Raw genomic sequence first — 20,869 nt, 5'->3', positions numbered from 1 at the left:
TCTGTGGGGTATTTCTTGGTTTGGGATTTTAGATGGGCTTTATGGAGACAAGGCAGAACATCTCTAGCCCCTGCAGAATGAGAGGGGCTATTGTATGGAAAGGACGAAACACCATTCCTGGTACTCTGTCCTTGTTTAATTTGAGTTTGTTTATTCATTGGTGGTAGGATTATTCAAAAGAGCTTTTACCCTCCTCCTATTGAAAGTGATTAATTCCTGTAAAAGCTCAGCAGTAGAGGCAAATATAGTAAGGGACAAGCCTGTTTCTAAGCATGAGCTGGGCTAGGGAGGGTGAGAAGGGCAAGAAGAATAAGGAAATGTGTGTCGGTGTTGCTGCTGTCACAACCCCCACAATAAGAAAAGTTTCCACAATGAAAAGTGGGCTCCCTTGCGAGTGCCTGGGGGAAAGGGTGGATGGCTTGGCGGGCCCTAATGGATTGAAGGGCCTGACTGTATGTGATTCCCTGCAACAAATGGTAGTGGTGGGGGGTGTGTATACACACAGACACACGCAGCACCCAGCCTCCAATTTCAGCGCTGGCAGAAGATAACAATTCTCAGCTCGCCTTTCCAGGGTTATTTTTGGCTGGGGCTGTTCGCTGATGGCAAAAGGTTCAGCCCCCTCCCAACTCCCTCCCTTGTCCTTGTTCAAAAGAGAAACTTGTGCGTGTAAACTGCTCACTCCCAAGGAGACCAGGAGACTAGGCTGCCGGTGAAAGGGGAGAGGGTCTGCGGGTGCGGGAGAGGATCGCAAATCCTGCTCCAGCTCTCACCCCGCCCACCCCCACCTCCACCCCAACCCCAGGCCATTTTCTAGCGGAGGGTGGGCCCCGGAGACAAACTATCGCTTGGGGACATTTGGGCCAGGCACACAAGGAGGAGTCGCCAGGGGTCTGGGTAGCTGGCGCTGGGAACGGGTTTTTGGGACGACACTCCGAAAGTGAGTCCAGCTGGGGAAAGAAATTGCGGGCCCCTTGGGAGTTCCAGCTGTAGAGGAGGTGGGCCGGGAGAAAACTTTTCTTGGAAGGTAGAGGCCAAACTTTGCTGGGGCAGCGAGGGGCCGCGCTGAGCAGGAAGATCGACTGGTCGGTGCCGCGGGAGGGCGCAGGGCGCAGGCCGGCTGGGGAGGGGGCCGGGGCGCGAGGCGGAGTCCGGGCCTGCCCTCAAGCTGGTGGGGGGCCCCCGACGGGCTGCACATTCCCTCCGACTCCCGGGATCCGCGGCAGGACCGGCCAGGAGGCGCCATGGAGGGGAGTCCCATCCCGGTGCTGACGGTGCCCACGGCGCCCTACGAGGACCAGCGGCCAACCGGCGGCGGGGGGCTGAGGCGGCCCACGGGTCTCTTCGAGGGCCAGCGCAACTACCTGCCCAACTTCATCCAGAGTGTGCTGTCATCCATCGACCTGCGCGATCGCCAGGGCTGCACCATGGTGGTGGGCAGTGACGGCAGGTACTTCAGCCGGACGGCCACCGAGATCGTGGTGCAGATGGCCGCGGCCAACGGGGTGAGTCACCTGGCAGCCCCCGCTTCCCGCTGTGCCGCTCCCATGCCCCCTTCTCTCTCCCGCCCCCTCCTACCTGCCGGCCCTTGTTGACCCGGGTCCCCACCCAGGCTCCGCTGCTCTCCCAGGTCCTCTCCGCCAGCGCCCCGCCACCGCTGCTCGCCACAACGTCCCTGGGGCACCCCGGACGTTGTCCTGTTTGCAACCATCTTCCACCCTAAATTTTCGCTCTGCCAAATTTAACAGTAGTGTTGTCACAGAATACACACACACACACACACACACACACACACACACACACACACCAGTGTTGATCCCTGACATATTTGGCAAGAGTAAAACCTTGAAGGTTTTTAATATCGTTGGTTCATGAACCCAGCAGACTTATTTCATGATTAATTTCATTCAGATAGGGATGGGGTAAAGATCAGTTTGATGCTATACAGCCTGGGTTCTCAGTTCCCCAGAGACATCTGTAAATGGTCTGAAATGAGATTTGCAGTGCCTTTCTTAAAGCAATTCCGGGCGTCTCCCCAAGATGCCCTTTGGCATTTGACAACATTTCATGCCTCTTCTCTCTTTCCCTTTTCATCCTCATTTCCTCTCCATTCTCCCACGATCTCTGCAGCCTTCTTTTGCAATTGGAATTCTCAGACCTCCCCCCCCCCACCCCCCTTTCTTCCTATGCTGCAACTAGAAGCAGCTTTCCGCAGATCCTCAATCCTGATTCCCTCCTTCCCAGCCTGGCAGCATCTCAAGGACTTCTGCGTGAGGGATACCTAACTTCAGAGGTCTCTGAATTCTGTGTGGGAAGCATTGTCTAAAAGAGTAATTTCCATCTTGTTAATGCAGTCAGACCTATACACACAGACCTTTGCTTTAAGTGAAATCTCTGCAGATGTATAAATGAGTGTGAACATTTTAAAAAGTGAAACTAAACAATTATCTGACATTTGGATTTCCTCCGTTCTCTTCCCAACACTCTCCCTGCAGGCACCCCACTATAATTCCTCCTTCTCAGGATGTTTTCTTCCTTCCTTCCTTCCTTCCTTCCTTCCTTCCTTCCTTCCTTCCTTCCTTCCTTCCTTCCTTTCTTTCTTTCTTTTCTTTTCTTTTCTTTCTTTCTTTTTTAATAACCTAAAGCAGTTGGGAGAAACAGGACTGAGGGATGAGTTGGGAGGTAGACCTGGGAATTCCCGTGCCAGCAGATGCTGCTGCTGGAGATATAAGACTTGTGTTTGTCTCTGTCTCTCACTTGGGGTTGGTGAAAGTTGGCTTGAATCAGGGATATGGAGATAGGCTGACAAATGGCCTTTTACTCGTGTCTGAGAAAGCCCTTCTCATGGAATGATGGAGAATAATGAGCCTTCGGAGAGCTATAGCAGCTTTCATACGCCTTTCTGGGCCAGTTTTTCCAGGGAGTGAGAGAAACATAGCCTGTCCAATATTTATTGTGGGTCAGGATATTTTTGAAGTTAGAGTTGTTGATTTGCGTGGGCAAATTATTATTATGCTTTATTATAATATTTCTTGGCGCACTTTACCATAAGGACTCTTCAACCTCTTACTTCAATGGGCCTTCTCTGATAAACACATTTTATTAACTTTGAGAGGAGTTTAATTTAGGAGATGGTTAGCATATGTTAATATATGCTTAAAATAGAGTCAAATTTAACCTAGCAGTTGTTATGAAGGGCAGAATGACAAATTAAAATCCACATAGAAGGACCATCTCTTAAATAATCTGAAAGTACTCCTTTTAAGATGGGTGTGCATGGGTGAAAAGGATGGTGGGCACTTATCAAAATTTCAAACAGCTGATTTTAATCAATTTTTTCCTCATTTTGTTTACCTTGGGAGCTTCTGCTAAAGCAAAGTGAATAATCAGAAGGCTGGCTTTGGGAGAAAGGTGGTTTGGATAACTGTAAACAAAATTGGTGTTGAGTAATTGCAAATTGTTGGGAATGCACTTGTGTCCTAACTTGGACTGTTGAGTTATATTCAGGAATGATGAACTTCAATTCCAAATGCTTTGGTCTTTTTTGATTTCCTATTGAATATTCATATACAGGCTAGAAGAAAAAAAATTCTTCTCTTTGAACTGATTAGATGGAATTTGACTGGGTGGGCTGCATTCTCTCTACCTGACAAATCTTTTTTGATTGAACAGCTTAATTTTACAAAGCAATTTTCTATTAAAAAAACTATAGTTGCTCTTTGATGATGTAATTGCTGGAGGAGAACAGAAGTTTGGAATTTATAAATGATACACACATTACCAATGTTTTATTATCTCATAAAGCTTGAAATAGGTTCCCAGACATATACCTGTACAATTTGGGATTTATAAATTTTCCTTTTTAATTATGAAATGTTCAAACTTTCAGAAAAATGGAAAGAATAAACTAATGATATTTTAATTGCCCATAACCTAAGTTGTTAACATTTTTCTATACCTGTTTCATCTTATTTGAGACCTAAAGTATTTTAAATTATATTAAAGAGAATGACATTTTACCTCTAAATGCTTCAGTATGGATCTCTAAAAATTAAGAATATTTTCTTTGACAATTACATCCCAAACAACAACAACAACAAAAAAACAACAACAGTGTTTTCTTTGTATCATTTATTACCCAGTCCACATTCGGATTCTCAATGACTCTGAAATGTTTTTTATAGCTGGTTTGTTCAAACTGGTTTCTTCTAATGCAAGGAACATGCATTGCATTTGGTTATTTGTCTTAAGTCTCTTTTAACCTAGACAGCGGTTCTCAACCTTCCTAATGCCACAACCCCTTAATACAGTTCCTCATGTTGTGGTGACCCCCTACCATAAAATTATTTTCGTTGCTACTCTATAACTGTAATTTTGCTACTGTTATGAATTGTAATGTAAATATCTTTTTGTTTTCCAATGGTCTTAGGCGACCCCTGTGAAAGGGTCATTCGACCCCCAAAGGGGTCGCGACCCACAGGTTGAGAACCGCTGACCTAGAAAGTATCTCCCTCTTTATTTTTATTTTGTTAATGAAATTTACTTGTTGAAGACGCTAGGCCAGTCAATTGTCCTGTAGAATGTCCCCCCACTCCACCTTTTCTGGAATTTTCTGATTATTTCTTGGTGTTATTTAACTTTTTACTCTATTCATTTTTTTTTCTTAAAGATTTTATTGGGGAGTTGGGGGAGGGGATCAGTGTTGGGGAATTGGGGAAGGGGAACAGACAGATTGCTGTCCTTTGGTTGTTCAGTATAGTTGTGGAGGATGTCACTTCACTGGCCCATGTTGGTATTGTGATCATTGTGCTCTTCCCAGCTGAGGAAGATCGGTTGCCGGCCATTGGACGGCTGCTCACAGAGGCTCATGGCAGCTCACGCCAGCAGCCAGCCACTCACAGTAGCTCACAGCAGCCACTGCATCAGGGGCTATAGTGTACGCCGTCGCTGGCAACTCACAGCAGCCCAGTGCCAGGTCAAGCTGTTGTTCAGCATTTTAGCTGTAGAAGGCGCAACGTCACTGGCCCATGTGGGATCCAAACCGGGGCCCTGCTACTCAAAGCTGGCGTCCCAAGCCAGCTCTTAACCAACGAGCCACACAGCCGGCCCTTGTTAGTTTGTTTTTAATTAACTAAAAGTTAGTTGTAAAGGCTTAAAGATTCAGGGTCAACATTTTTTTTTTTACAAGAATATTTTATAGGTGATGGTATACATTCATGTTGTATCACATTAGGAAACATAATCTCTGATTGTCTCATTATTCGTGATGTTGGGATGATTACAGGGCTATGGTGGTGATTACCTGTGTCTTCCATTATCTTCTCTCTTGGGACCAGCAAGTAGCCTGTGGGGTAAACTTTATACCATGTGAATATTCATTTCCATGTCAACCTTTATTCAGTTGTTTTAGCATCCATTAATGATCTTTGCTTGAGCACAGTATTTCATTAGGGGTTTCAAAACGATGATTTTCTAATTCTGTAATCCCATCTACATGTTTTAGCTGGTATTTTTCTGTAAGCTGGGATTTTTACTCACAACTGGGCTATTTGGTTTTTCTGTAATAGAATTCCCTCTGAAAAGCAGGATATATGTTTATTTCTCTCTTAATTACCAATTTTCATAGTAAGGTTTTAGTGAAACTGCCACTTTCATTGGTGATGCCTGAAGTTGTTTGTCTCATTAGTTATTTTGCTGTAGCTTTTTTGAATATCACTGTGGACTCTTGGATTTTGTATAATCAATTTGAATGGATTAGTGAGTAATAAAAAGATACTTTTTACCCATTTTTGTAGTTTTTATGCGGCTATGTGAATTTACCTAAAAAAAATCCCCAGAAGTGTTTTAATTCCCCTTTAAAAATACAAACTATGTCATACAAAAGAAAAATAACTACTAAGTACAAAGAGTAAAATTGCATCATTTAAATGAATTATGATTAAGCTTCGTTTGTAACTAATTGACTCTTTTTCCTATTTCTCTTTCTGTCTGCTTCTGATCCTCTTTAGGGGTTTAGTCCTCTATATATGAATTTATTCTGATCTCTTAAAGAGTTCAAGAGCTAGATGCAACATGATGGCTACATGAGTGCTTTGGCTGGTCTCTGGGTGGGTCCATCTGTGGCTAGGAGCATTCTCTCCTTTATTATAATCTTTTTTAGTCTTAAAATACCTTCAATATTGAATGATGACAGCACTGTGTCTGCTTCAAGATGTTTCTGACTTCTTCTAAAGTCTTTTCTCTCTGGAGATGACATTGTATATCAATACTGTCCAATAGAACTTTCAGTGATGATGGAAATATTCTGTAATCTGCATTGTCTGGCCACGAGGCACATGTGACTGTTGAACACTTGAAATGCAGCTAATGCTACTAAAGAACTGAATTTTACATTTTATTTAATTTTAATTAATAATAGCCACAAGTGGTTAATAACTACCATACTGGACAGCACAGCTCTATAACTTAGCATTTAAAGTGTGTGTGTGTGTGTGTGTGTGTGTGTGTGTGTGTGTGTTTGTGTTTAACTAAACAAGACTGTTATAATCAAAAGTAACTATAGGTTAAATAAAGGTAGGTCACCGAATACTACAAATACATATTTGGCAAACCCAAACCAGTCTTTAGTCTAGGAGACAATAGGTGAGGTAGAAAAAGCACTGTATCAACAGCTGGAAGGTTCATCTTTTCCGAGCTCTGCCTTATAAGTCGCAGGGCAAATGCTTTAACCTTTTGAAATACCTAGAAACCACTTTTTTCCTCATCTATAAATTGGATATGACAGAATCACTGAATTATCCTGGGAATCAGATGAAGCACTTCATATGAAAACATTTTGTAACATCCACAGCACTAAGAAATATAAGGAAGTGTTGTTAGGATAAATGGAATCTCAGATAATAATAATTTGAATGCATGTATTGAATAAAACATGCCGTGGGCCTCTTTACAAACAACTTATGTCTCTGTTGCACGTTTTAGCCAAAAGAAAATCCATTTGTTGACTAGCCGTGTACTGTGCTGGCTGTAGGATGATCAACAACAACAGTTATTATTGAATTGCAGAATTCAAGAGCTTCTCAATGCCTTGTGAAACCTGGTAGAAGCGGAAGTCGAAGTGCAATGGCATGAGGAAAACGGAGTCAGCAGGGGACTTGGGTGTGCACTCCAGTTAAAATGCTTGCACAGGTTGTATTTGATTCCAACAGGCCATGAAAAGGTGGTTGCTCCAAAGAATGAGAATACACTTGCCTTGATATTTACTAGATTATCTGGGGGACAATTTGGTGTGGCCCCAAATACAAGGAACATAGGTTTGGAAGGGTATCAGAGTAGGATGTGGTGGTGGGTGGCAAGTAGGGAGGGAAGAACAAAGAAGCAAGGGAGGGAAACCTGTGGTGTGTTCAACACATACGGCTTCTCTCAGGGAATGGATCTGGAAATCTGAGGTTGGCTGGCTACAGATCATATCTCTTGAAGGGAAAAAGAGCTGGGTGGTGACTGCTTCATATTTGCTACTGGATTTCACTGCAAAATAGGTGAATAGAATGAGCTACTGTGGCCCAGACATCAGGAATGCTTGTAATACATTAGAAAACCCTAAAACACCTTCCCTAAATTTATCTTGCTTCCCTTCCCAAATCCCCATCCCTGATTTGGAGAACTGGGAAATCTATTATATGAGCAATAGCAAATTTTAGAGAGCCCTTGGTTCCATCCATCTCCTGTTTGGGCCAGTTCATTCTTGAATCTTTTAGTCTCAAGTTTTCATTCATGTTTTTTTATGGAGAAGTAAAAGGAGTGCGAGAGGTTTTGAGAACAGCTGGGCCCTTCCAGTTGCTGGGGTGGGTTATTTTAAGCTTTGTTTAATGTGTCCAGAGACCCAGATGGCATTTTTAACTAAGCTGCTTTATTAAATCTTCTGACAAAGCATAATGATGTTTATTGAAAAGACAGACACACATCAGCAGCATTATGTGTGAAACTTGCCCTAAGAATTTTCTATGAAACATCTGTTCTCTTTGAGCCCTTTGTGGACTCTGGAAATTTGCTAGTTTTTGTACAGACTTGAGGAATAGAAGTTGGAATCAATTTTTGAGGAATCTCAGCCTAAGTATTAGCTTCACTAACCTTAACTCTCCTCTTTTGGGCCTTGGCCACTCTTCTTTTAGACAACAGTAATACTAACAAACACTGTAATAGAATTTGAACGGGATCATTTGGGAATAATAGGCAGGGAAAAAGAGGTCTGAATTTCCTAGGGATTTTCAAATTGAAGGTGGAAAGCGAGGGCTACAATGTTCTTCATTAGCCTACAGCCTTGACAGTTCATTGCAAACACTCAAGATTTGGCCAGTATGCCTTTACTGTTTATACTTGCATAGCCAAAGGGAAAGTTTTAGGTCCTTTCATCCAACTTGACTCTCAATGCTTATGAATAAGAGGATATTTAGAATATACACAAGACTTGTTAAAAATCCACATTTTTTGCATCCTTACATATATTTTATCTCTTACATTTTTAGTGACATCAAATTTTGGACTAAAGTCTGTATTTGTATGAAGAGAAAATTTTCAGGAACATTCAATCCCCAAAGAAATTCTTTTTCTTGGCATAAAATCACAGAAGGTTTTCTTTTCCTTTCCAAGTCTCTACTAATAGTTGCTTTGTATACAAATATAATATTAAATTATTGCCTTTACATTGTTTTACTCTAATAAGAGTCCAATTTTTAGCTAGGGGTATCTAATTTTACATTTACAAATTTCTGATGGAAAGAGAAAAGTATTTGAAATCATTCTATTTGACAAAATGTCCCACAAAGTCCTAGGAGAGTTTTACAACAAATGGTTACTATCTATGTTATATGAAAAGCTTTTCCAAATCAATAAGAAAATTTAAACAATTCAAAAGAAATACTGTTAGCAACAACAAACATATGAAAAGGTGATCAACCTCATTAATAACCAAAGAAATATAAATAAAAGAAATCCATCAATTTGAAAAAAATAGAAAACACCCAGTTGATGTGGGTGTTGAAAAATTGTCATGTTTGTACACTGTTGGTAGAAGTTAAATTGATACAACTTTTTGCTTAAGTAACTTGGTAGTGTATATCTAAATTAATAGAGTTTTTGTCCAATAATCTAGGAATCCCTTATATAAGGCTCTATCCTGTAGATTTTAAAAAAACTTTAAAAAATATTTTTATTAAGATATAGCTAACATACAATATTATGTTAGTTTCAGACATACAACATAGTTATTCAACATTTATATACCTAAAGAAGTGATCACCATGATAAGTCCAGCAACCATCTGACAGTCTACCACACTATCACAATACTATTTACTATATTCCTTATGCTGTACATTACATCCCCATGACTTATTTGTTTTATTTTTTTATTTTTTATTTTTAAAAATATTTTATTGGGGGATTGGGGACGGGGAACAGTGTTGGGGAATTGGGGAAGGGGAACAGCCAAGTTGTTGTCTTTCAATCTTAGCTGTGGAGGGCGTAGCTAGCTCAGCTCCAAGTCCAGTCACCATCTGGCTGCCCGTCAGCAGCTTGTGGCCGCTCAGCTCAAGGTGCTGTGTTCAATCTTAGTTGCGGGTGGGCATAGCCCACCATCCCATGTGGGAGTCGAAGCAGCAACCTTGTTGTTAGGAGCATGTGCTCTCACTAGCTGAGCCATCCTGCCACCTGTTGGCAGCTCAGCGGCAGCTCAGCTCACTGGCCCATGTGGGAATTGAACTGGCGACCCTGCTGCTCATAGCTCGTACTCTTAACCAACTGAGCCACTTGTCCAGCCCAACTTATTTGTTTTTATCTGGAAATTTGAATCTCTTATTCCCTTTCACATCGCTCCTTTTTAAATTTATCAATTACAGTTGATATTCAATATCATTCTATATTAATTACAGGTGTACAGTGTAGTAGTTAGACATTTATGTAATTGAAGAAGTGATCCCCCTGACTAATCTAGTACTGACCTGGCACTATACCATATTATTGACTATATTCCCTATGCTTTACTTTACATCCCCATGACTATTTTGTAGCTACCAATTTGTACTTCCTAATCCCGTCACCTTTCCATCCTGCCCCTCAACCCCCTCCCATCTATCACCCCAACAAATCTAGTACCCATCTGACACCATACATAGTTATTACAGTATTATTGACTATATTACCTATGCTATACCCTACATCCCATTACTTTTTTGCAATAACCAATTTGTACTTCTTAATCCCTTCACCTTTTTCATCCCCCACCAACCTTCTCCCATCTGGCAACCATCAAAATGTTCTCTGTATCTATGAGTTTGTTTCTATTTTGTTTGTTTGTTTGTTAGTTTGTTTTGTTCTATAGATTCCACATATAAGAGAAATCACATTGCATCTGTCTTTCTCTGTCTTCCATACTCCACTCAGCACAGTACCCTCTAGGTCCATCCATGTTGTTGCAAATGGCAAGATTTCATTCTTTTTTATGGCTGAGTAATACTCAATTGTATATATGTACCACCTCTTCTTTATCTAGTTATCCATTCAGGGACACCCAGGTGCCTTTATATCCTGGCTATTTTGTAAATAATGCTACAATGCACATATGGATGTACATGTCTCTTTCATGTAGTGTTTTGGGCTTCTTTGCATAAATACCCAGAAGTGGGATTACTGGGCCCTTCTTTGTGTCTTGTTATAGCCTTTTTTTTTTTTTAAAGATTTTATTGGGGAATCAGAGAAGGGGAACAGACAAATTGCTGTTCCTTTGTTCTTCAGTCTAGTTGTGGAGGACGTTGCTTCACTGGCCAATGTTGGTATTGTGATCATTGCGCTCTTCCCAGCTGAGGTAGATCAGTTGCCGGCTATTGGATGGCCACTCATGGTGGCTCACAGCAGCTCATGCCAGCTGCCGGCCACTCACAGTAGCTTATGGCAGCCCACTGCAGCATGGTCTGCAGCCTACGCCATCGCTGGTGACTCACGGCAGCCCAGCTCCAGGTCGAGCTGTTGTTCACCATCTTAGCTGTAGAGAGCAGCATCACTGGCCCTCATGTGGAATCCGAGCTGGGGCCCTGCTGCTCAGAGCTGGTGCACCCAAGCCAACTCTTAACCAATGCGCCACTCGGCCAGCTCTAGCCTTTGTTTTAAAGTCTATTTTGTCTGGTATAAGTATTACTACCTCAGCATTTTTTTTTCCACTTCCATTTTCGTGAAATATCTTTTTCCATCACTTTATTTTCAGTTTGTGTGTGTCTTTTAATCTGAAGTGAGGCTCTTGTGGGAAGATTATGTAAGGATCTTGTTTTCTTATCCATTTAGTCACCCTATCTTTTGATTGTACCATTTAATCCATTTATTTACATTTAAAGTAATTGTCAATAGATATGTAGTTATTGTCATTTTATTATTTATATTTTTTATCTTCTTTTTCCCTCTTCTTAAAGAAGTCCCTTTAACATTCCCTGTAATACTGGTTTGATGATGAACTCATTCAGCTTTTTCTTGTCTGGGAAGCTCTTTATCTGTCCTTAGATTCTAAATGATAGCTTTGCTAGGTAGAGTAATCTTGGGTGTAGGTACTTGCTTTTCATCACTTTGAATATTTCATGCCAGTCCCTTTTGGCCTGCAAAGTTTCTGTTGAGAAGTCAGCTGACAGTCTTATGGAAGCTCCCTTGTAGGTAACTAACTGCTTTTCTCTTGCTGCTTTTAAGAGTCTTTCTTTGTCTTTAACTTTTGGCATTTTAATTATGATGTGTCTTGGTTTGGGCCCCTTTGGGTTCATCTTGTTTGGGGCTCTGCACTTCCTGGGTTTGTATGTCTTTTTCCTTTGTCAGATTAGGGAAGTTTTCCATCATCATTTTTTGAAATAGGTTTTCAGTTCCTTGCTCTCTCTCTTCTCTTTCTGGTGCCCCTATTATGTGAATGTTTTTATGCTTGATGGTGTCCCAGAGGCCCCTTAAGCTGACCTCACGTTTTTGGATTCCGTTCTCTTCTTGCTGTTCTTATAGGGTATTTTTTGCTACTTTCTAAATCACTGATTTGATCCTCTGCTTTATCGAATCTACTGTTGATTCCCTCTAATGTATTCTTCATTTCAGTTATTGTATTCTTCATTTCTGACTGGCTCTTTTTTATGTTTTCCATCTTCATTTTTATGTTTCCTATCTCTTTGTTGAAATTCTTACTGAGATCATTGAGCATCCTTATAATATTTTGAACTCTGCCTGGTAGAATGCTTGTCTCCATTTTGTTTAGTTCTTTTTTCTGGAGCTTTGTCCTGTTATTTCATTTGGGACATGTTCCTTTGTCTCCCCATTTTTGCTACCTTCCTGTATTTGCTTCTGTGTATTATGTAGGGCTGCTATGCGTCATAGTCTTAGTAAAATGGCCTTATGTAGTAGGTGTTCTGTGGGGCCTAGTGGCATAGTCTCACCTGGGCTGGGTGCTCCAGGTGTGTCCCTGTGTGTGTTGTGTGTACTCTCCTGTTGTAGTTGAGCCTTGGTTGCTGTTTGCACGTCAGTGGAGGGGATTGACACTTGGGCAGATTGGTTGTGAGGACTGGCTGTGTGTGACTATAGTGGAGGATCTGTGGTGCAAGGGCTGACTTTCCAGAGCAGGATTTGCTTTAGCAGGGTTTTGGTGCCTGCCCAGTCTGCCCTTTGGGTGTGTCATCCTTGGAGGTGGCAGGATGATGCTCTGGTTCATTCTGAAGCTGGCCACTGGGTGTGCCAGTTCCCAGGGCCTCCTGAGAGGGGAATCACTGAAGACCAAGTTCAGCTGCAGTCTGAGGCACAAAGCAATCCATAGATGGTTGCCTTCCACATTGGGCTTAGAGGTGCCTTGAGAGGCCAAGCCACAAACCAAGGCTGGCTGTCACTAGTGCTGGACTTGGGGCTGCTCAACAGGAGGCACAGGACATGCTGAAGCCAGATGCTGCTCATGTATTAGAGAGGTTTTAGGAAATTCTGCAGCATGAGCCAAGGCAGGCTGTTTGTATAGAAAAGCTGCTGGCTTGAGTGTGCCCGTAACTTGGGTGGGGTGTTGTGTCAGGGACTCACCAGGGCAGGGCCAGTGAAGGTTGTTAGCCAGGTTGATGGAGACTAAGATATGGTGGCTGCCTATATCTGCACACCAGGCAGTAGAGAGGGCTCAACAAAGAAACAGTGGCCTCTGAAAGCACTTCTGTCCGGGAGAAAGCTGCCTCTCTAGCCCTCACCTTGAAGCCAGACAATTCAGTTTCTTCTCGTGTGTTCCTGGTACCTTTTGAGCTGCTGCCCCAGCAGTAGAGCTCAGAGCGAGTAAGACCGTCATCAAGTAAGTCCATGTGCAGACCATTTAAGGAGCACCCGGGACTCCAGCAGCCCTCCGTCTCACCCAGCCACAGTCTCTGCTAGTTTTCACAGCCAGATGTTATGGGCATTGGAGCCCTGGGCTTGGGTGCCTGGTGTGGGGCTGGGATTGGAGCCCTGGGCTTGGGTGCTGGGTGTGGGGCTGGGACCCTGTGCTCTTCCAGAGGGGGCCTCTGTAGCCGGTAAATCCCTCTCAATTTTTTTTTAAATTGGGAAATTTGGGGAGGGGAACAGTGTTGGGGAATTGGGGAGGGAGACTAGCCAAGTTGTTCTTCTTCAGTCTTAGTTGTGCAGGATGCCAGTCGCCATCTGGCTGCCCGTCGGCAGCTCGTGGCCTCTAAGCTCAAGGTGCTGTTTTCAATCTTAGTTGCCGGTGGGCATAGCCACCATTTCATGCGGGAGTTGAACCAGCAGCCTTGTTGTTAAGCGCACACGCTCTATCCACTGAGCCATCTGGGTGGCAGCTCAGCTCACAGTGTCGAGTTCAGTCTTAGTTGCGGGCAGGTGTAACCCACCATCGAACAGGCAGTCTTGTTAGGAGCACGTGCTCTCACCAGCTCAGCTCAGGTACAGCATCACTGGCCCATGTGGGAATCGAATCAGTGGCCCAGTTGCTCAGAGCTCGTGCTCTTAAGCTAAAGCTTAACCAACTGACACATTCAGCAGGCCCCTCCCTCTCAGTTTTTAGCGGTCACACATGGGTGTGGGATCAGCCCATTCTGCATCTCTGCCCCTCCTACCAATCTCAATGTGGCTTCTTCTATATATCCTTAGTTGTAGGGCTTCAGTTCAGTTAGACTTCAGGCGATTCTCAGTGGTGGTTGTTCTTCAGTTTAGTTGTAATTTTGATGTGGTAATGAGAGGAGGCAATTACAGCGTTTACTTACTTCGCCATCTTGACCAGAAATCTATCCTGTAGATTTTCTAGTACAAATGTGCAAATGTCTGTGTACAAGAATACTCACTGCAGCATTTTGCTAAAGAAAATCTTAGAAGCAATCTGTATGTTCAACAACAGAGAATAGGCCCATAATTTATGAAACAACCACACATGGATACATTAAAATCTATGAACAGAGGAGGTGGATCTATGTGATATGAGAAAGACATGAACGATAGTTTGTTAAGAGAAATAAAGCAATTAGTAGAGTGTATCATGTGTAGTACTTTTGTGAATCTAATGTAAGCATAGAAAATAGGGTTGGAAAAACACTCCAGTTAACAGTGAATATACTATACCTGGGGTCTGTGGGTGTGCATGGTGGAGGAAGTAGAATCCTTTTCATTCTACTTTATATACTTTTCTTTATTAAATAATCATACATGTATACCCATTGCTTTCATAATTAAACACACCAATAAAGAATAATGAAGAAAAAAGAAGCTTTAGATTTGAATCACGATAATATCATTTGCAACTTGTGTGATCATGGGGAAGCCACATAGCCTTTTTGGGTTTGTTCCCTCATTTATAAATAGAGAAAGTAATAATACTTGCCCCTGCCATCTTTCAGGGTTATTGGGAGGACTGAATGTGGTAATAGATTATTATCAATTATTTTATTTATTCATATAACACAATTACTACCAAATTATTTCCTTCTGATGAAAAGAAAGACATGGGCATATGTGCTTTTTAGTCTCAGTAGATTTATTGATCAGAAGGTGCCTGTTGATGTGGTGATCACAGTTGCTTTTGGTAAGGCTTCCTCTTGACTTTTGGCATTCCTCCATGCTGCTGGCTAAAGCTTGGTGATAACTGCTGAAGTCATGACCCCCCTCCCCGCTCCCAGTGTGCATGCGCGTGCACACACACACTCACTCATGCACACACAAACACTTATGCATACACAGCCTGCTATAATATTTGTGGCAGCAGCTGCTCTGACATAAACTTTAACTCAATATAAAGGAGATTTTTTTGCATGGTTTGTGCATTATTTCCTGTTATGAATTAGCTGTGTCAATGCCATGCTTTTCTACCTTAAACCTCTCGGAGGCTCAGGCTGTATTAAGAGCAGACCTCCCCCCGCCACTGCTCACCTCCTCCCCACACACACTCCCCACTGCCCCCTCCTGAGACCATGTCTTAATCTGCTCACTTTATGAGGATTTTTAAGTCTAATGGACTGGGACATGTGAGAGATTACTGAGAGGAACAGACCAAGCAGCGGCTAGGAGACTCCATGTTAATCTGCTGAGTAGTCTGAAAATGCACAGCTGCAGGAACGAGTGATTCTTTAAAGTACTCTGTCAGGCTGTTTGTCAGGGTGCCTGTTCCTACAGCCCTGCCGAATGTTTGGTTAGGAGGCATAATCTTTCTTTGGACAGGATCTCCCAAATGTAAAGTGACAGATGCTAATGTGGAATATAATACAGACGATCCAGCTTTGCTGTCATAAATAACAGTAAATTGTTTAATCTTGCTGAGTTGTAAATCTATGATCGCCAGAGGTCTTTAGTTCACTGGAACATACTATGGGGGGAGGGGGCATTTAGCAAATGGGCAGTAATTGTTTCCCAACCAGACAGAAGACAGAAACTGGCCTGATGGAATTTATGTAAAGATCCGGATTTAATTGACGTGACAACTACTCACAGAAAAACACATAGCTATAAAGAGAGATTATTTTTGTTGTTGTTGTTTTGGAATATATATGGTCTATCTACAGAGGTGTCAAAGATGCTGACTTTTTTGTTTTGTATATATAAAATTTCTATCTACCTATAAAGATGCCAGATGTATATTATTCTTAAGCATTTAGGCAGTTTATCAAGTAGCATATATGTGTGCACAAGGGCACAGGACACATACCCTCTCGCTCCCCAAAGAGATATCTTCTTCCCTGGTTATATTCAAGAGCAAGATAGAACAGAATCCCAGACGTAAGAAATGTTTGCAGACTGCATAAAATTGGGGGAGGTAACTAAATGCTCCCAAATGACCTACATTTCTACAATAATAAATAGAACTTGTGCTGGAGTTGGATGAACCAATACTAAGAAATATAAGCAGCATAAGTCCTACTATTCTAGGCAGGAATCTGTGTTGCAAGGACAGCTTTCTGCAGTGAGCTCAACCACATGGGCAAGTTAGCAGGCCAGCATAGTACATACCAGTGGACAGTGCAAGTCAGAGGCATAAATGCGGCAACGACAGAAGAAAATTCTAGGTCAAGACAGTGATGCAGACATGGTCCTGCCACTCCTTGCCATGGACTTCAGCCATTTCTTAGTGAGCAGATTGGGTGGTTAAAGAAGAAAGAAGGCATTATAGTCATGCAGGCATGTTGCAACTAATTTTTCTATTTAATTATTGACAAACTATATTCAGTTTAATTTATTCCACAGTGTGGGTTTAGTCTTCAAACATTTTTTAGTTTTACATATAAAAACTTTAGATGAAAGGACAGGGCACTCAGCTCTGCCTTCTTGACCCAGGTAGAGCCAGCAGTTTTCATTCTGGTACCCAGTTGGGTTGATCACCCCAAAATGGCAGCAAACAGGGCCCTTCCTTGTTTTAGTGAGCCAAGCCCTACACCTTAAGGTAAAGATTTCAGCATTTCCCAAGTACACCAAATTAACTTATCACCAGGAGGGACCTAAGTTCCAATTCCACCACCCTCATTTTGTACCTGAGGAGAGCGAGATTACTGGATCCTTTCAGTGAGATCTTGAGAATTAGTGGGCTGATTGAGGACCAGTCAGCTTGGGCCAAACCTGAGCCAAATTTCTAGATGCCTGTGGAATTGAATGTGAAATCCTTCTTGGTTTGGTTCTAATGGACTCTCATCTTTTGCTTCCAGCCCCTGAGTGTGTGTATAAAGGCTTCCTGGGGGACAGGAAGCTGAGGATGAGCTTGGTTGCTCCCATCTGGCCTCCATGTAACAAAGCATATAACTGCACAATTATCCATGAGCAACTGGAGAAATCCCTTGGTGTTTGGATAACCACATCCATGTCTTGCGTTTGTTATTTCTTGAAATTCCACTTAGCCATCTCTCGCTTACTCATGTGCAGCCGTGCTTAAGGGCTGGCACTCCTCTCTGACAGCTGGGACTGAAAGACTGAAGCCTGCCATCTTGGCAGCTTGGCTTTGGGCTTCCTTTGTGGGTTTTGTTTTCTGTTGAACTGAGAAGACAGGAAACAGACATCTTTGTGTACCTGGCTTACACGCACTTCGTAGATGGACGTGGTTGTGGCTGTGTGGTCCTGCACAACACTCTGTCTGCGTACCATCAAGGAAGTTTCTGTTTATTGCTTTCTTCACTCCCTCTGCTTCACTTTGGGAATTACAGGGATATGACACAGTAAATGGAAGATTTTGAGGAATGTCATGCTTACTTTCTCTCTTCTCTCTTTGGGACTGTTTTTGAAAAATGACCTATTTAAAGTTAAAAGGAGATCCTAAAGGGGAAGTCTTATTGAAGGGAGCTCGCACAGGGAGACAATCCTGCTTTCATTCGTGTTCTGTTACTGGGGAAAACTCATTTGGATTCAACATTCTTCATGTACTCTGAGATTCTAGCCTGCAGGTTTAAATTGTACATTGCTGCTCCCTAGGACTTTAATTTGAGCTAATTAGAAACTGAACTCATACTTAATCTAATTTAGAAGAGTGGTTGTTTGCATTCTGAAAAGAGGCAGCCATCAGAAATAAAACCATTAAAAAAATTAGTAGTGTAGGGCACCTGGTGTAAAGAAATGGAAGTGCTGGGAGAAAGCTTTATGTAATAAAAATGTTTTCTTTCTCAGGACACTGGTCTGTGGCATGTGGAGGGCCATATCAGCACCTGCTATGCCCTCTCATGGGTGGAACAATTAATGGTACAATCTAGGTGAGGTTTAAGGGTTGATGGAAGGCACTGGCAGCAAGTTAGAAGGATAGCCACAGAGAGATCATAAGTAACTGGACCGTCGGGATGATGGTGATTGCACACTGCTCCCTGCTATGTCCTCCCTTCTCCAAGCATGTAGAAGTCATGACTGAGTAGGAATAAATTCATGCTGTCTGTCTATGCCTCTGTGTGTCTGGCAAAGTGTGCACTTCACGCATGTGGATCCTGGGGTGTGCATCTGTGTGGCTTCTATATGTGTGTGTGACAGTGGACCAGGGTCCACCTTGCCCCCTTGTCCTAGTGGGAGCTGAGGGACATGTTCCTCAGTGGCAGGAAAGCCCACTCAGGTTAGTGCACCTCCTGCAGGGCTGGGTGGGATTCCCCTTTCTCCAGCCAAAGACAGGCCGTGTGATATGGGAGTGGTGATTCTTCCAGGACCCCTTCTGGAAGGGTCAGTGAAGCAGCAGTGGAATGCCATGGTTTGACCTCCCCGGGCTGTGGTCTGGGCTTCACTCAGGAATAAAAGCCAGATGTTGCCTGCTCCAGGGCTGTAAATGAAACCAAAAGCCAATGATATAAGTAGACCATCTTTTCCTGCAAGGTTGCAGTCGGCTACATTGGCGGAGGATAGTATTTTTAGGACTTTTTCAGAAAGTGAAGTGGCAGTTTGAAGGATAACCTGCTGTCTAAAAATGAATTTTAAATATTGGGGGGTTGGGTTTGGGGAAGGCAATAGCACACTTTTTGCCGTGTTTAATTTCACAGAGTTTCCCTTTATGTAATCTCATCTTAAGTGAATTTTCACAACCTTGTCCCCTCTTGGCCTCAGAGAAGTGAAGCGATTTGCCTTAGGCCAGAGGTGGAGGCGAGACTCATATCTAGATCTTTGAACTTTCTATATACAACAAGGCTTCCAAAGATTATATTTCTTTAGTCAATTACTAAGTCATGAAAGCCGTACCTTTTCTGATGCCATTTGTCTTGGGCTAATTGGGAGAGGGAGAGTTAACAGAAGAGGAGAAAACAGACACACAGAGGAGAAGGTGATGTGAAGACAGAGGCAGAGATTGGAGTGATGTGGCCGTAAGCCCAGGAACAACAGGCAGCCGCCAGAGCCTGACAAAGGCAGGGACCAGATGCTTCCCTGGGGTCCCCAGAGGAAGTGCAGCCCTGTGGGATTTCAGACTTCTCATTTCCAGAACTGTGAGGGAATACATTTCTGTTGTTTCTAGCCACTAAGTTTATGGCAATTTGCTACAGCAGCCACTGGAAACCAGTATAGGTTTTGTATTACTTTATAGATTTTGTTTTAGTTTCCTAAGGCTGCTGTAACACGTTGCAATAAATTTGGTAGCTTAAAATAACAGAAATTTATTCTCTCACAGTTCTGGAGGCCAGAAGTTGAAATCAAGGTGTCAGCAGGGCCAGACTCCCTACAGAGGCTCTAGGGAAGAATCATTCTGTGGCTCTTTGAGCTTCTGGTGGCTGACATATTCCTGGATCTCCTTAGCTTGTGACAGCATGACTCCAATCTCTGCCTCTGTCTTCGTACCATGTCCTCCCCTGTATGTTTCTTCTCTTTTGTGTCTATTTCGGTAAGAACAATGTGCTGTTGCTTCCATGATGGAAGTGGTCCAAATGTAATCAACCTACCACCAGGGAGCGGGCTGATTACCCCGGGAATGGTGCCGTATTAGGGACTCGGTGTTGGTCTCTGCGGCTGGCAGATTGGGCACTCAGTGGTGCCTATAGCAGGCTGGCCTTGGTGAGTGGAAGTCCGTGTTGCAGAGCCTGTGCAGAACCTCCCTCTCTGCCACTGTGGCCACTCTGTGACAGGAGTGGCTGGAGAATGAGGCTGACTGGTATTCACAGAACAGATAATTCTATCCACTGGATTATTAAAATCCTCCTCTTCGGAGGTTTCCTGCCTTTTGGTGAGCATTCACATGGAACACAAATATCTTCATAACTTTCCATGTCTTTCCCCGGGAGCTTGACCACTATTTTTTCATATCTCCTCCAGTGCTTGTTGCCCCTCAATGCCCCTCCGTGTCCTTTGGTCGTTGGATGAATAGGTCTGCATAGGTAGAATTTCTAGATAACTAGAATTTCATCTTCTGTTAACCCTCCAATTACAACTAAACTGTTTCAGGTTGAAATTTTATTCAAGTGTGTTTTTCCACTTTACTCTTCTTAAACAGAGTATATCTTATCCTTTCAAAAAAGAAATAATTACAATTTAATAAGATAAAAATTTATCTGTAATCTCTTCTACTTAACTAATACATACTTATTTCTGTATTTTGCCAAGTCCTAGCCCCAAAGCGTACATAATTTTATATTGCTGTAATAGCATAAAAGTAATTTTTTATTCTGCAATAGTCTCAGAGATATAGAGGAAAAACTGATGATTGCTAGTGGGGAGCGGGTGGGGATGAGGGAGAAGGGGAAGGGATTAGACAGCATAAATAGGTAACTACAATATTGCCACAGGGAGATGGAAGACAGTTCGGGGAATATAATTAGTGATGTTGTAAATATTTTGTAGGGTGTCAGATGGTTACATGTCTTGTTAGGGAGACCACTTCATGGATGGGGTAGAGGCTTGATCACTGCACTGTACACCTGAAGCTGATGTTGTATAACATTGTATGTCAACTATAATTG

At 42.7% G+C, this 20,869-nt stretch overlaps 1 protein-coding gene across 5 annotated transcripts in view; it reads left to right on the top strand.

Annotated features, from left to right (window-relative positions):
- Positions 1 to 622: 622 nt before the first annotated feature.
- The window catches only part of PGM5 (phosphoglucomutase 5), a 183,986-nt gene continuing 163,739 nt past the window's right edge, over positions 623 to 20,869 (top strand). Inside the window, exon 1 of one of the 5 annotated variants that reach the window (XM_019661115.1) lies at positions 623 to 1,505. In XM_019661115.1, the coding sequence (XP_019516660.1) occupies positions 1,245 to 1,505 (261 nt within the window). In that variant the 5' untranslated portion in view covers positions 623 to 1,244. The remainder of the gene's footprint in view (positions 1,506 to 20,869) is intronic. The other 4 variants (XM_019661119.1, XM_019661116.1, XM_019661118.1 and 1 more) reach the window with 4 other exon arrangements.

The sequence above is a fragment of the Hipposideros armiger genome, unplaced genomic scaffold, assembly GCF_001890085.2.
Source record: "Hipposideros armiger isolate ML-2016 unplaced genomic scaffold, ASM189008v1 scaffold_335, whole genome shotgun sequence".
Classification (NCBI taxonomy): Eukaryota; Metazoa; Chordata; class Mammalia; order Chiroptera; family Hipposideridae; genus Hipposideros; species Hipposideros armiger.
The sequence above is the reverse complement of the archived record's forward strand: the minus strand, read 5'-3'. Positions and strand labels throughout refer to the sequence as shown.